Below are 16,625 nucleotides of genomic sequence, written 5' to 3' on the forward strand. Positions count from 1 at the left end.
AGCTTTCCAGGGAATCAATCATCAAGTGAACTACTGATTTCTCTATGAATCAGTTGAAAAATACCAATAACTTTAAGGGCCGGTCTGTTTTTTACCATACTATAACTTAAGGAAGTAGCAAGTACAAAAAATTATGCTATCATCATGTCAGATCCTGAAACAGAAGTGACTGCCTTGTTACCAAAGACACAAATGTCCTCAAACAGATTCTTGTGTGAAATTTGTGGAAAAGGCTTCCAGAGAGACCAAAGCTTGCAGCTTCATAAAAGAGGATATAATTTGCCTTGAAAGCTAAAGCAAAGGACTTCAAAAGAAGTGAAAGAGATTTTATTCTCTTCTCCAGCCTGTAGAAAACAAATGAAGGTCGAAAACAAAACATCGTACTAACACCACACAACTACGTACTAACAGTGTTATTGACTCCGGCGTTTGCCCCTATGAACTATGTTCATTTCATCTTATTATTTCATCTTATCATTTGCTACAACCTCAGTCTTGTGAAGATTAAATTAATTACTTTGTACTCTTCTCCAGCCTTTGATGCTTTGTCTCCAAGTGGACGCCACCCTCGCCTCCTCAGAGTAAGTTTAAAAATGAAACTCTTAATTAGTTCGAACGCTTCATGATACTGCGAAGAAACAATGCAAGAGGATTTTATCAACAAAAAATATATGACGAAAATAAATTTCCTGAAAATATTAATAAGGATGTTAGCGAAAGCCTCCCAACCTGTCATTTTCCTTTGAAGAAGAGATTGATATCCCCAAGTTCAAATCACGATCATGTTGGCTATTTGTGTCATAAGCATCGTAAATGAGACAGATCCAGATATAGATAATGCACTGTTGCTTGGAATTAGCGACATTAGTTTGAAAATGAGCAAGAACTTTTTATCAAACCTTCACTCTTGAGGTTCAGAGATTGTTTCCCCTTCATATGCACTTGGTTCAAAGTTGGTAGCAGCCTCCCTTCCGCTAGTTTTAATTGCTGCCTTATCAAAATCACTAATTTGCAGAAACACGGCGGGGAATATGGAGTTGGATTACACTTTTTATCTATATTCCGTTCAAGAGTAATTGAATGTCATAAATGAGTGACAAATTAACCAAAAGATACAATTTTGATTCTGCAAGTTACCTAAAATCAAGCAGGAAATCAAGAATATAAAGATACAGGAAAGTTGAATATAAAGAATACCCTCACACATGGAATACATCTGCATTCCACCATTGTCCTATGGCGTAGAACTTAACATGGCCATCTTGATTCATTCTTTGGCAGAGGAAAAATTCAAAATAGAGGCAAGTATAGCAACTAACTTAAAATCAATCAAAGTGATTAAAATCATATAGTTCTAATGAAAAATTTCTCAAATTTAAAGATGCATTTTGGATACCTACGCTCTGCCATTCTGGCAAGTAAATTCACCAAAGAAGGGAATTCTAATACATAAAGAAAGAAGAGTTAACTGATAGTTACTCCAAAAAGCATGCAAAAAATGAAGTAGGAAAAAACCAGCAGCAGTATCTTACCCCACATTTAGGATTAAGAAGAGGAATGATATCAGCAGAAGGATACTTGAAGGATGCATCAAGATGAAGACTTCTCGGCTGGAAAATTATTGAGAATCTTAAGGTCATGAGGATATAATACCCTGAGCATCCGCCAATGTGGCGTTTTCCTCCTTCTGAACCTCAATAAAAAGTTCTCCGCATTCGGCATGCCGTTATCGACATTCCGTTGTTTTTTGTAGAGTCTCGATTTGTTCTCTATAATTGAAGCCGCCAGAATTTTGTTCTGAAAGGGTTATAGAGAATAGACGTGGCTTTGGGGATTCGTTACATTTTTGTGGCGAGTTAAGTAATTAATAATTGAGATTGTTGTGTGAAAATTTGAGAAATTAGATGAATAGGTTTCCTGGTCATTGAGGCATGCCACATCAGACGGCCTATGTCCTGCCTTCATATATATATATATATATATATATAGAAGATTATTTTTTCTGAGAGACTAAAAGCGCAATAGGGAAAAGGAATCAAATCATATTATTGCTCTTGAAAGGGATAAGCTGAACGGAAGGGAGATCGATCCAGCTATCCCACATTCTAAAATAAAACCAATATCAGGAAGGTAAATACTGAAATAACAAAGCAACCAAAGTACTAATAGAGGGAGAACTTCAAGGGATAAAAGCCTAACCTTTAGAGTGAAAACTTTCATAGAACTCCAAAGAAGCCAAAAATATTTGCATTGAGGTTTTCATTTTCAATTATAAATTTAAGGAATGCAAGTATTAAAAATAGAATCAAGAGATTCTAACATAAAGCAAAATTATAATCGAACCTCGAGAGAGGAACAAAAACTTCTTTATGTAAACTCAATAAGCTTTGCGTCAAATGAATAATATGGAAGTTGAATTCTTAAAGGGAAATAAAACCAACTTACTGATTGTGAAAACTCGAAATCAAGATTCATTTTCTTATGTCTTTTATCCAAAAACAAAAACAGTTTACAGCCAAAGCTTTGGAAGTTGAGATTTATACTTGATGTGCCAAGGGTAGCTTAATTCAGGAGGTGTCAGTCTGGGAAAAAGTACTGGTAACAAAGTACATAACTGGAATTAGGAAAATGAAAACCAATAAAAAATGAAAAGGAATGCTTTGCAAGGAAAGGAAAAAACCAATGTGATAGAGCCAAATATATAATCAAGACGATAACCTAATAAATAGTACTACCAATTTAAGAATATCAGTACCTGAAAGGAATGGCATATCATTTCGAGTTTCTCAAAGGTCTTATCAATATTTTCTAGAGGCTGAAGCATTTTCTAGCTCCTCTGACCTATTTTCACCTTTATAGATACACCTAAAAGCAAAAGAAAAGGCAAATGCTTTCATCATAAATGGTGTAAATCACCCACAGCTAAAGCCTAATGGAATTTAGACATTTCATGAGCAACCATCGTCACAACAATGAAATTATTAACTCATTCCATTTAGGCTCAGTCTTAAATGCCATCATAATTCGATGCCGTTGTGACAAAAGTTGAGAACAATTCAGTGAATAGCGACATCAGAAAGGAAAAGAAAAGTTAGGAAATGCAAGCAAAAACTTCACCTGCCAGATAAAAACAAAACGGCGCCATATGCAGCTCTCCTTCTGCAGAAACTAAATGGATATTTTGTATCATTCTGCTGGCATTATACTGATAATTGGAAAGACTTGAAAAGAGGGCAGATAAGCACATAATGTATTCCTGTTTGATTCTCAAATTCGTATATACAAATAACACATCAATGGTCAAGAAATAAATAAGAAATTGTCAAATATCCGCTTTCAATAAAGTTAAACGCTTTTGAATCACAATTCCAAAATTAAGCAGCTCAAAAGTTAAAACAACCTAAAAAGATTATGTCTTATAGGTATCGTAAATAATTAATGTGATATAATAACAACTGGGACAGCCAGTGCACCTTGATCCTCTGGCAATAACACCAATGTTTTATGGGAGGCGATATATCACGTTGTAGCAGATTTGTTACCCTTACACAATTCAAGAGAAAAAAATATAACAACCGATCAATTCAGGGAAAGTAAAACCTGCATATGTATAAGCTTTTATGCAATCACTAAAACGAAAAGATGGTAAACCTCAATGGAAGGAGTAGGGGCAGAGCGACTGTTACTACCACCGGTACTACCTTGCTGCCACTGTTGTGAAAGTACGGAACAAATCAACACCGTATCATTATAACACGAAATTAAAGAAAGAAAAAAAGATCAGAAAATTAAAGAATCCCCAAATTAATATATGTCTGTCTACTTTCAATATCCAAATTCATATTGATTGACTATAAATAAGTGCTAAAAGATTATGTAAAGAAACATATTATAAACCAATTGAGTTGGTGTAAATATTGGGTGTGAATGAGTGTTATCAATAAAATAATTACCATTAAGAAAGCTAACATTATTTTAGAAACCTCACAAAATTCGCAAATTATTGTCGTAAGTCATCTCAAATTCCGATAGTAGGAACAATAATTAAATAAAAGTAGCTATTGATACAAAAATATAACTTAGATGGGAAAGGGATGAAGGAAGACATTACCAACTAATGGTTGTAATTTCACCCTAGGATTCGGCGTTTGGAAACCAGTGAGAGTTGAATTGATCCAAAATATGTCGCATCTGATTATCGTTTGAAGAAATCTAAAATTGTGGGGTTTCATGGAATAGAAGATTGAAGAGGCGTGGTTTTGGTTGTGTTTGGTTGTAACTGATAGGCTACCATTAGAAATAAGGGAAGAAACGGTTCATCAAAAAAGGGAGGCGAAACGGTTCGGAGCAAGGGATTAAGCAGTGCTTTGTAGTATTATATAGAAGTGAGAGAATAGACTGGAAAACGCAAATAAAGGAGAAAAAAGATAAATGAATTATCTGGGCAATGAGAGGTGACACGTCACTGGCCTTATGTCTTTTCCAGCTCTTTAAACCTCTGAATACCATAAATAGTAATCACAAAAGCCATTTAGGCCTATAAATACCATAGACAGATTCCAACACAAACAATAATATCCAACATCCAAATCAAATAAACAAAAAAGAAGAGTATACAATAAGATCCGAACCCGAAGTAATCTCAAAATAAACAACAAAAGAGAAAGATAAAGAAAAAGAAAGCTTGATGACTATGTGAAATTTGATATTATCATAATACCATATCGAAGCAAGCTCTATGAAATCACGGCAAGTTATTGGTACATACTTGCAATGCATCTACTCTAAAAGTTTGTATTTTTATCCTCATTACAAACAGGTTTTCCACCACAAAATAAGACTTTAACAACCTGGAAAACAGGAGTTTCAATCAATTGAGCCAAAACATAATAGAGAAGCACGTACATCAGGTGCCAACGGAAAAGAAAACATGAATCATATTTGAGATATAAAATCTGCAGCAAAGGAAAGCCAATATTAAGTACAATTTCAAGGAAAAATACTACGGGAATTTAATGACTATACCTAAATGATGATATACTACCACCAAACACCCACAATTGTAGATGAGTCTAATTTTAGACAGAGAAAAACTTGCATGGACACTATTTCACTTGTTCTTTATTTGTTATCTTAGCATATTTTAACTGGTAACAGATAGGTAAATCATCTTTTCTTTTGCATTATCCAGTGGCACAACATATGTTTCTTTCAATTATGTGGACAAAGCATCAGGGCATCAAGGATACAATGGATTGAAGCATGTTTTTAATGCATCTACTTTTAAAGCACGGATTTCAATTTTTCCCCTCATTACCTGAAAACCCTGAATACACAATTATAAAAATAAAGGAAGTACAAATATCTAGTACCTCAAGTGTAAATGGACCATTAGAAGTTGCAAGAGTGATATCAGAACACAATAGGGAATAACGAATTATGAATAAGTGAAGTGTTTCACCAAAATAACTAAACAAATTTAAAAAGAGCAGTTGAAGAAAGAAGCACAAATCGTTGAAGAAAAAAGCACAAATAATCATTGAAGGGGACGGGGAGAATCAATAATTGATCGTAGAGAGCGATTGTTAATGCCTAGAAAGATGAATTCAACACGAGAATATCCAATATGTGAATTGTTAAAACCTGGAAATAGGAATTCGACCTGAGAATTAGCCAATACGTCCCAGAAGCAAAGTTTTACAGATCAAGCCCCCGTTATACCCAAAAGCCAACGAATCAAATATGAAAACATAATCGGTACAATGGAACCAAAAAAGACTATAAAGTAGATGGAACTCTCAAATAGAAAAGGGGAAAGGAAAAGGAGAGGGAGAGATAGATAAGGACTACCGGTTGGTATTTTTTATAGGCATGCGTAAGAGGAAAATTCTTGTTTGACATTTTGTGTTCGTTCTGTTGAAGAGGGTAGATTATTGCAACTTGGAAGGACGGGGCTTTTATGCGGGCAGTTATAAGAAGCGTCTCTCGGAGTTTCTAGTTGAAAGCAGCGAAAGGGTATGTATTTTTTTTTTCCTAAACAAGTGGAAAAGCCAAAATTATGAGGAAAAAGATAAATGTAAATCTCGCCTTTGTGTTGCGCCACCTCAGCGCGGACCTTTGGCCTGCCTTTATATACATATATGATTACTCATAAAGTAAGTAAGAAAAATTACAGCGTTATGATTTTTAATCCAAATTCATAGAATGTTAGCAAAGATTCATCGTATCTTATTTCACAAGTATACTACGTACATCAAATATCATAAAGAACATAGTTGAAAGCAGTTTTTTCGACATTTTTTTATTTATAGAAACATAAATCCGAGCTGACTCATATAGATGAGTTGAACCCTGCTTCCTTGAGTAAGAAATTCGCCTCTTCCTCCTTTTTATTTCTTTTTTTCTCTCCATTTTTGAATTTTGATCTAAAGATCCATTAGTTTTTTCTTTCCTTCGAATTTACTTAACTACTTGTTTAATTGTGTGATTTAAATTGAGAGTGTTCACAAAGGTAACGTGACAATCTATCAAAATATTTGTTATCAGGACTTATCCCAACATCAACAACGATAATAATACCGAATCAATAATTAAATTATTCTATCAAGAACATATCAAATATCTATTGTCACCCAGGATCATATATAGTTTCAAAGTTAAAGACAAAACTAGCTAGTATATCTGTTTAAAAAGAAAACAAAAAACTATATCATCTCATATATTTTCCCTAGAATATTGATAAATTGTATGACAAGCTTCACTTTTTGCTTTCTTGAATTTCTTTCTCTTTCTCCTTCCTCAAGCTTTCTTGTTCTTTCTTTGTAAAAGTTGAATTTACAGCATAAATATTTTCATCCATTCCCCAATCTCCATAGTATGCTGAATTATTCTTGTTGGAACTTCTCCGTTCGTTACTACTTTTTTTCTTCAATGGTTGCCAGAGACAGCACGTTGGTCTTGGTGGTGAATCCATATATTTTACTTTTACTAGAAAACAAGAAGAAAACTAAATTTTGAGGACTTTTGAGGGAGTAGAAAAAAAAATTCACATATATTTCCGTGTGCAATGTGAACTTTTATTATTAAGTTTGATTTTATTGTTGTGAGATTTGGATTTTCGTAATCTTGCAGGATCTCTCATCTAGATTTTCTTTTCATATTCGATAAGTAGAAATTAATTATTTCTCTTTTATAATTCTTTTAAATTTTGGGTGATCATACTTATTTGGAATTGAGATCTGCTCCACAACAAAATCTTTCTTTTACTTCTCAATAGTTGATGCTACTTTAGATTAGTTCCATTTAATCATATGTATCTTCAATGAATTTGATCTTTATACGAATTTCAAGTGTAATCAGATATTTATTTATGAGGATATGGCCGTGAACACTTAATTTCCAATCCGATCTTTTCTTTTTTTCACCCCGTAGCCCTAAAATCGAAAAAAGCTCATGATTGAGTCAGCATAGAGCTCTGCCCTTTTCTTTCCTTTTGTGACTGAACCTGAATTTTTGCACTAAACACTTAATTTTGACTGAACCTGAATTTTTGCACTATTTTAGTTTTTAGATACTTCTTTAGGTCTAAGTTAGATATTTTGGTTTTTGTTGTATTTTTTGGTAAGTTTTACTTTAAAATTGAAAACTACAGAAATAGAGTTACATTTTAAGATAAGTGCTGCTTTGATTTTCAAAGGATTTTTTTTTTTTTTTTACAAAAAAATAAGTTTGTGTTTCTTTAAATATTGTAATAATAAATAAGCTACTGATTTAGTATTCTAATTACATTTTACTTTAGTCTAGTTATTTAACTTTTTCTATATTTTTATTAGTCTAAAATAGATAGCTACAATATTTATCTCCGTATTTATATTTTTACATTAAAAAGAAAAAGAAAAAAAAGACAACAAGAAAATGAAAAAAAAAAAAAAACTACCCAAAACCACGTCTGCATAACCCCTTCCCCCATTCCCTCACACGATCTCACGTAAGAATACACAAACACGCGATCATCACATACACATACCACACAACTTGAGAGCACAAAATACACTTAGAGTTTATCTTCGAGGTTTCTGGTTAGTGGCATTGTCATGTTTTTCTGAACTAACAGAGGTCAATTTCTGACTTTGCTATTTAAAATTTCTTTTTATGATTCATGCGATTGTTTAAGATTGAATGCAAACATGTATGACTCTCTTTTATATCTTAAAAATCCTTGTGTTAGTGTTTAAATTAGATCTGTTGTTAATGCATGTTTCTGTCGATGATCGATTTTGTTTGAGAAAAGTCATTAGAAACTTAGAATCAGTGCATTAAGTTAACAACAATTTGATATGACCTAATGACTTTTCTTTATGCAGGGGTTCACAGCATACATAAATGGTTAATCTTAATAGAAATGGACCGTGAAGACTTCTCTGAGAATAAAAGATTTGGCCTCGTCAATATTGTGATTTGTCAATTTATTTATAATGTTTAATCGGACAGCTAGGGCCTAGGAGTATGCTTAGTATCATTAACGAATACTATAATACTAGGCGCCAAACCTGCCAGGGTTGGCTGAGTGGTTTTCACATGGGAGACCTGAGATCGATTCCCCTCACCAGCAACTTTATCAGTTAGAGCTTGTCGCATCGGGCATGCCCAGTGCGGTTTACATCTCCTGTGTGATTTGCGAGATATTGTATAGTGAACAGGTTACCCAGTGCGCACCCGAAGGGTAGCAACTGTGGGTTTTCCTGGGGTTCTAATACTAGGCGCCTATTAGGATTTAAAAAAAAAAAAAACTAAGTGTGCGGTTACGCTTCTTAGCGTCATTCGATTAAATAATTGTGAGACAGTTGAACAAGTTCAAATGAAAGGAAAAGGCGGTACATAAGCATTTCAACGCATAAGCATAATTTTATCCATAAATTAATCTAAACCAGCTATAAATCAATAAAAGCGACCGTACTAAAATCACCGACTTCGAGATAGTCTAATCAGTGGCGGACCTAGGATTCGAACTTGGCAACTCTATGGCTTAACCTAAAGCTTACAACCTATTGACCAAAGCACCAAGATCTTTTAATGCCTTGTGGGTGCTATTTATTATTATATACCAAAACTTTAATATTTTCTATATGTGTATCAACAACGATTAATGGGTGCTCGTGCACCAAAACTTAACACATGGGTCCGCCCCTGAATCTAACACATTCAACCCATCAACAGAATTCGCTGAAAGAGTATTATGGGGGATTTTTATTGTGGTGCTATGGGGAGAAAGGGGTGGCGAGCGTGGCTGATGATGATGATGGTGGAAGTATAAACTCATAAAAAAACTCAACTTTAATTCTTAAAAAAGAAAAGGCCAAAGGCAAGATTGAGGCCCCTCATATGTCAAATTGAAGCACGCATGATTAATCAGGGAGAAGTCCACAAAACACGCTGATAATAAGGAGAGGTATAAAAGTAGACTACAAGGTCAAGAAAGATAAATGAAAAATTTTGTACTAAAAAAGTACTCTCCCCGTCTCCCGTCCCGATCTATGTGATATATATTTTCCTTTTTAGTTCGTAAAAAAAAATAATACATTTCTTTATTTGACAATAATTTAATTTTAACTTTACTTTTTTAGCTTAACGAGATAATTTATAATCATATAAATATCTTTGATTGTTTTAGACCATAAGATTCAAATATTTTTGATTTATTTTAGACTATAAGATTCAAAAGTATTCCTTGGCGGAAGGAGAGTAACTTTTGTAAAACGTATTTATCTCGATAAATCATTTTCTCAGGAAATACTTCACTGTAACAAACTACTACTAACAATAAGATTAGTTTCACCAAATGATGGTTCCCAGCATCCACACTTATTGACTTCTTATAACGTTCCAAAGTAATGAGTTAGCCGTTATAGCACTGACATAAGCTCCAAAAAGCTTAGAAACATCTACCAATTACCTAAACATCTCCTAAATTTTGTGGAATTACACTCCAAACAAAAAATCAACTAAAAATTGTCTGTTTTCTTCTCCTTTTGAGTAATGGCAGATTTCTCTGATAGTGACACTGACAATGAAAAAGCAGTAGAAGAACTTCTATCACAAGCAATGGACCAATCTGTTCTTGAACAAGTTGCTGCTATTAACTGTTCTGGTTTCACTGATTCTCTCCTTCCAACTCAACTCGAAACTCGTTTTCGCAGACTCAAATCACTTCCAACTGCTCCAACAACCTTAAAACCTGACAATATTACAAGAAATTCTAGGAGTTTCTGTTCCTCGGATTTCCCAAACAGTCCAAAAATCAAGAAAATTGATGATGATGATGATGGTGGAAATGAGAAAATTGATGGAAATACAGTTGAAGAAAAGGATTTGGAACATGGGGTTTTCCAAGAACAGACAAAATGTGTTAAAAATGATGTTTTCTTGAAAACCCCAAATGGGAAAAGGGGGAAAATTGATGATGACAATGAGAAAATTGAAAAAAGCCCAGTTGAAAAAGGTTCTGAAGTGAATTTGGAAGATGAGTTTGTTCAAGAACAGGCAAAATCTATTGAAAATGATGTTTTCTTGAAAACCTCAAATGGGAAAAAGGGGAAATCTTTATCATCTTCATCAGATTCTTGGAAGGGTTGTTTGTCTCCACCAAGGAAAACTGGGTGTTTTTGGTGTTCACCAAAGAAGGGTTCTAGTAATAAAAAGGGGAAAGAGAATAAGGGTGTGAAATGGGGGAAGGATGATGAGTTTTTATCGGATTTGAGTAAGTTTTCGTCAAAAAATCAAGAGAAGTTGATGAAGAAAGTAATGATGGAGCAAGAGAAGATAAATAGAGAAGCTGAGAAGATTGTTAAGTGGGCAAAACAAGCATCTGCTAGGATGGATGTTTCTAGCATTGAAGATGAACTAAGTGGTGATGATGAAATTTTCAAATGAGTTTTGAGGTTTCCCTAGTAATACTGCTAATACTAGTTGGTAAAAAAGCTCTCTTTTTATTACTGCTTATATAAAAAGTTTTCTGTTTTGGTGTGTTGTGGAGTGTGGACTACACTGGCTGTAATACTGTAAAGGTTTACATGTTTTGGATGTTTATATGCATAGGATATATACGAAAATCGTATGAGATATGTTTCAAATGCAATTTAATTCATTGATGCCTTAGAATTTGCTAGTGATGTTACTACTTATCTGTTCAATCCCTTAATCTATTGTCAATTTGTTGAGGCTTCCCATTGGAAGAATTGTGAAGGAATAAATACCTAAGATTATGTTAGTCCTATGGTATATAATACCTACTAATCTGTATATTCTACCTGTAAAATTTTGTTAGAGACATTTTCTTCTATTAGCTTTCCTTTATTGGCTATTTTATCTTGTGAAACTATGAACATTATTGTACTAAGGAAATGGAAGGTTTGATTTCGAAGAAGTTTTGAAGTTGAGTTGGGAGGTGGTTTTGAAAGATGAATGGCTAAAAAGGAACATGTGGTGATATTATTTAAAGATTCTTTTAAGACCAAAATTCATTGGCAGAAAACGGCAATGGATGAAACCAGAAAATCAGAGTAACCTTGAAGGTTGAGATGCTTGTCGGTGGACTTTTTCGGGTTTCTCTACATAGATACTCCACCTGTAAAAATCCACCTGCACTGGGATTCATTATCCTATAGAAACAGGGTTACATTATGGGGCTTGGCTAGAGAATATGAAATGTTTGTGTTTGATTTGAGTACGTTTGCGTCTAAAAATTTACAAAAATATTGCTACATCGCCAGAGCAAGTCTCTGGGTAGATGGATGCTTCTGGCATTCATTCAAGATGAACTCGTTGACAGGACACTTTTATGGTGACCCTTTTTATAGTTATACTCATGTTGTAGTATTGAAGCTTTCTTTTCAAAACTCCTATTAGAGTGTTGTGGATTAAGGTCTACTCTGTACATTATTATCAATAACATCTGTAGGAGTTTATATTTCTATCGGGATAGTAAATGCGTCTTTACACCTCAAGTGCTATCAAGTGTGTTTATGCCTGAGGTTCTGCATGAGTTCCTGAATTGCTGAGGTATTTTGAAGTGTGAGAAAATGTGGGGTTTCCCCTTTGTAGAATTTGGAATACCTTTAGTTGTTAAACAGTTACGGTACTCTATTGGATACCATAAGATAGTCTGATGAAGGGGGAGTAGCTGCAGAGAGATTCATCAAGAAAATCTTGTTTACTAGATTTGCACGAGCATGCTAAGTTGTTCTTTCTTGATAGTTACAAGAGTCGCTTATCCTTCTCGACAGTTACTAGATTTGTACGAGAACATTGTCTCGCTTTTTCTTCCTTACTAGTAGTCGTAGTATTTGTCCTGTAGTTTCTTATCCTCCGATTTCTGTTATTATTTACTGTCCCTTGTTCTTCGTTTAGCATATTGTTTTGTGGTAGTTATCGTTCTTTTTTCCTATTTGACCTACTTTGTTATTGCTTTATTCTGAGCGGAGGGTTTATTGAAAACAACTTCTCTACCCTCAAGCTAGGGGTAAGGTCTGCGTACACTCTACCCTCCCAGACTCCACTTGTGGGAATACACTGGGTTTATTGAAAACAACTTCAACTGAACCCCAAACTTTGGACGCGGAGCCTAAATTTATGTGTAAAAAATTATTAAAATTGCAATAAATAGTATATATGAACCCCTAACTTTAAAAATATAATGGGTTCAATGCTAAAAATCTATAGATTGAACCCATAAAATTTAAATCCTGGATCCGCCTCTGCCTAGATGCACGTATGACACATGGGATGAACGTGCGGTGCACCAAAAGCTAGTTTCATTGGCTTTAGGCCATCAATTCTATTGAGCCACCCATGGATCTACTCGTTTTCTTTCAGCGCCTTCTCTCAGCATAACTTTACACTTACAAACTGATACATCCATACCTCTTATTTACTGTTTCTTAAGGGTGTGTCAAGTCAAATATGGACAAGTAAACATGACCGGAGGGAGTAATATATTGTAAAGCCCGCGATAGATATTTATCTTTTCGTTTCACCCTGAAAGTGTATTAGTAAATTGTCATGCTGTATTAATAACAAAAAGCTAGATAATACTTGATGTGCAGAAGAAGTTAAAATCCCTTTGAGTGAAAACTTCCAAAGTTGTTTTAGTGAAAAGATGAAAACTTTATGCCCCTAAGATCATGTTCATATCAAAGGGCAAGTAAATGTCACGCAAAGGAGTTTTATAGTGTGCACAACATAATGAGTATCTTTTCATAGTGGGTAGGGGAAGAGAAAATGGGGGAGGGGATTACAACGTGAGGATTCGAACCCTCACCAACAAGGTGAAAGTTCATGTAGCCAACCAACTGAGCTACTAAGTCCCTACAAGGAAAATATATTAAGATTAGTTAATTAGTTATTTATGTTATATTCTTAAAGAAAGGCCAAAGTAACATCAATGCCTTGAAAAATTTAAAATCCTCCTATTTATGCAATAACAGACTTTCTTAACGGACAAGATTTTCACCTTGATATCATCTATCTTAACAGAATCACCTAACCCTTTGGTGTCCGTTGTGTGCTTTATGGTAAATCTCTTTCTGCAATCAATTTATATAATTCCATTTCCCATTCTGTATTTGGTATTAATTTCTACATTCCTTGCCAAAATTCACAATGTATTCACCTCTCCTCCGGTCCTTGACAAGAATTCCCTATTTCCTAACTTTCTATATTCTTACATGCATTTTTCTCCTTTCAAAATTAATTCATATTCTTAGATGCATATTTTTCCTTACCAAATTTAATATTCCTACATGCATTCCCTCTTTTATTTTATTGCCTATAAAATGGCACTCATCATCAACTTCTCTTAATCATAATCATCTCTTCTAAAACCCTTCCAAGTCCTATTATTCTCCTTAAACCCTGGCCTTGGAAATGCATTCTAAAGCTTTTTTTCTTTTATCCATTTTAGCCTTTTTGACCTTCTCTCAACTTGCTTTAGTTTCATGTAGAAAAGCCAAAACCAACCATGGAATTGACGGATTCACTCTTGGTCTCATCCACCGCGATTCTCCCCTTTCTCCCTACTACAATCCCTCCATCACCCCCTCCCAACGACTCCGAAATGCATTTGACCGATCTTTTTCCCGTGCATCTTTCTTCAAGAAAACTAATTCTAACCATCCCACCACACCTGTCAATCACGGTATTCAATCTGACATCATTTCAATCCCCGGAGAATATTTAATGAAAATTGCCATCGGTATGCCCCCTGTGGAAACCTTTGCTATTGCTGACACTGGCAGTGACTTGACATGGATACAATGCAAGCCTTGTACTCAATGTTTTAAACAAACCGCACCCATTTTTGATTCTCGAAAAAGTTCAACTTACAAAACCGTTGGTTGTCACACTAAGGCTTGTGAGGCAGTGGAAAGTGTCCATTGTGTTAGAAAAAATGTTTGTGAATATAAGATGATCTATGGTGATAAATCTCATAGTATTGGTGATGTTGCTTATGAGACCTTCACTTTTAGATCAACAACTAACAAAAAGGTCGATAAAATTACAATTCCAAATGTTGTTTTTGGTTGTGGACACAAAAATGGTGGCTCGTTCGACAATAGAACTTCTGGGATCGTTGGATTAAGCGGTTCAAATATTTCTATTGTCAAACAACTTGATGAACAAGTTAATGGCAAATTCTCTTATTGTTTAATCCCAAATGATTTGTTATCTTCTTCTCCTTCCAATGATACAAGTCACATTAGTTTTGGTGCTGAGGCAGTTGTATCGGGGCCTAACGTTGTTACAACTCCCTTAATTCGAAAGGAACCCGATACGTACTACTATATAAATCTTGAAAGTGTTCGCGTTGGAGAAAAGAAGTTGGAATTCAAGACTTCACAGCTAAGCTCTTCTACTGCGGGTCAAGATTTGGGAAATATTATAATCGATTCTGGTACAACATTGACATATCTCCCTAATGATTTCTACCCGGCCTTGGAATCCACGTTGGTGGATTCCATCAAAGGTAACGTTAAATCGCGTGACAACTTCTTTTAAACGTTATATTTGTTAGAAGATCATAGTTTTAATTATTTAATTATATTATGTCTTGACAGGTTATAAGAGAAAAGACGATCCAATGGGGTTTTTTAAGCTATGTTACGAGTCGAAAAGTGGTGTTGTCGATGCTCCTAAGGTTGTGTTCCATTTCACGGATGCTGATGTTGAGTTGTTACCTAAGAGTACATTTGCAAAAGTTGATGAAGGTTTGGTTTGTTTGACAATTACTGGGTCTGATAATTTTGCTATTTATGGAAACTTGGCTCAGATGAATTTCCTTATTGGATATGATCTTGTGAATAAGAAACTCTCTTTCTTGCCTACTGATTGTACCCGGCATTGAGTTAAGGGTTTACGTAGGATTTTGATTTTAATTTGATGTTTTGAAGCAATTCTATGTAATTTGGCGCATGTTAATTAGTATAGGTTTTTTTCTCTTCTTTTTTCGCTTTAATCCTTGCTTGTACTTTTTTCTTTAAGTTTCGTTTATTGTTTAAATAAAAATATTAGCCCTATGCACCTCGCCTAGTAGATTAGCTTTAAAAACAAATAAAAAATTTATGTAATGACTTTTGCTTTGTCAGTGTTAATTATTTTTTTTGTTTTTGATTTTATTCTTTTGTTTCTTTAATTTAGCTTGTCTTTTAAAACTTGTAAGTTCTCAATGTTTAATGGGAGTATTACAATATAACGCTAGGTCCCGCGTTATAATTCCAACTAAGTTTATTTTACGGGATGCACGTGTGACACACACAAAAGCTAGTATTATTAAAAAAATATGGGGGCAGGGCGGGATGGTGGGAGTAAGGAAGGGGGGGGGGGGGGGGGTTAGGGGTAGGGGAGAGTGAAGATGAGGTGCGTTCGAGGCTGATGGATAAGTGGGCTGTGAGAAGACAATTAATATGACATGCCACTTGTGGGACTTGTTTTCTCTACTTCCATTAGGGAAGTCATTTTTCTTATTTTTAAAGAATTTATTTTTCAAAACAAATATTTTAAATTTTTGCCAAACATGAAAAAATTGAAAAACAGGAATATTGTTTCCTCCATACCGAACACACCCTTTAACTTAGCTTAGTCTTTAGCTAGATTTCTTCCAAATTTCATTCTCGCATCATTTGATATCACAAACACTTTCCTTGCCCCGTGGGTAATATTTGAGAGATGGAAACACGAATAAATGAGATGAAGAAAGTGATGGAGAAATTAATTTCGAGAAAATGATCAAAATAGTCCTTAATGTATGAGCTTTAGTTCTATTTAGTCCTTAATATATGAACTCGATGGATAGGGGTGTACAAAGTAAACCGACAAACCGCACCAAATCGATAAACCGAGTCAAACCGAGAAAAAACCCGACTAGTGGTTTGGTTTGACTTGGTTTGGTGTTGAAAAAAAAACCCGACCATAATTGATTTGGTTTGTTTTTAGCTAAAAAAAGTTAAACCGAACCAAACCAACCCGACATTACATGTATTCAATTTTTAAAATATTTTATACATAAAAATATTTATTTGTAATGTAACTTATAAATATTTCTTAAATTTTTTCGTAGTTTTTTTATCTATTAT

General features: G+C 34.4%; 2 protein-coding genes and 1 long non-coding RNA gene across 49 annotated transcripts; 2 read left to right on the top strand and 1 right to left on the bottom strand.

The window, feature by feature from the left end:
• Positions 1–305: 305 nt before the first annotated feature.
• On the bottom strand, positions 306–6,028 carry LOC132635501 (uncharacterized). Of its 47 annotated transcripts, XR_009580533.1 has the most exons (6): positions 4,112–5,921; positions 3,652–3,711; positions 3,474–3,543; positions 3,118–3,168; positions 730–2,865; positions 306–628 (listed from the first exon to the last, which is right to left on the bottom strand). It is a non-coding gene; the product is annotated as an uncharacterized LOC132635501 (long non-coding RNA). The 47 variants fall into 47 exon arrangements; XR_009580565.1 differs by having other exon boundaries at positions 730–3,543; positions 4,906–4,955; positions 5,663–5,928; XR_009580567.1 differs by having other exon boundaries at positions 730–3,543; positions 4,906–4,955; positions 5,644–5,928.
• A 3,780-nt stretch (positions 6,029–9,808) lies between these two features.
• LOC132635503 (uncharacterized) lies at positions 9,809–11,147 on the top strand. The gene has a single exon (XM_060351930.1). It carries the CDS (start codon positions 10,036–10,038, stop codon positions 10,927–10,929), a length of 894 nt encoding a protein of 297 aa, XP_060207913.1. The 5' UTR covers positions 9,809–10,035; the 3' UTR covers positions 10,930–11,147.
• A 2,713-nt stretch (positions 11,148–13,860) lies between these two features.
• Positions 13,861–15,766, top strand: LOC132638264 (aspartic proteinase CDR1-like). The gene is made up of 2 exons (XM_060355214.1): positions 13,861–15,019; positions 15,111–15,766. Exons 1-2 carry the CDS (start codon positions 13,921–13,923, stop codon positions 15,395–15,397), a joined length of 1,386 nt encoding a protein of 461 aa, XP_060211197.1. The 5' UTR covers positions 13,861–13,920; the 3' UTR covers positions 15,398–15,766.
• Positions 15,767–16,625: the final 859 nt, after the last annotated feature.

Source organism: Lycium barbarum, chromosome 4 (genome assembly GCF_019175385.1).
Source record: "Lycium barbarum isolate Lr01 chromosome 4, ASM1917538v2, whole genome shotgun sequence".
In the NCBI taxonomy this organism is placed as follows: domain Eukaryota; kingdom Viridiplantae; phylum Streptophyta; class Magnoliopsida; order Solanales; family Solanaceae; genus Lycium; species Lycium barbarum.

Coding starts and splice junctions, on each gene's coding strand:
- LOC132635503 (XM_060351930.1), top strand. CDS start 10,036: ATGGCAGATTTCTCTGATAGTGACACTGACAATGAAAAAGCAGTAGAA.
- LOC132638264 (XM_060355214.1), top strand. CDS start 13,921: ATGCATTCTAAAGCTTTTTTTCTTTTATCCATTTTAGCCTTTTTGACC. Junction 15,020..15,110: donor GTTGGTGGATTCCATCAAAG/GTAACGTTAAAT, acceptor ATGTCTTGACAG/GTTATAAGAGAAAAGACGAT.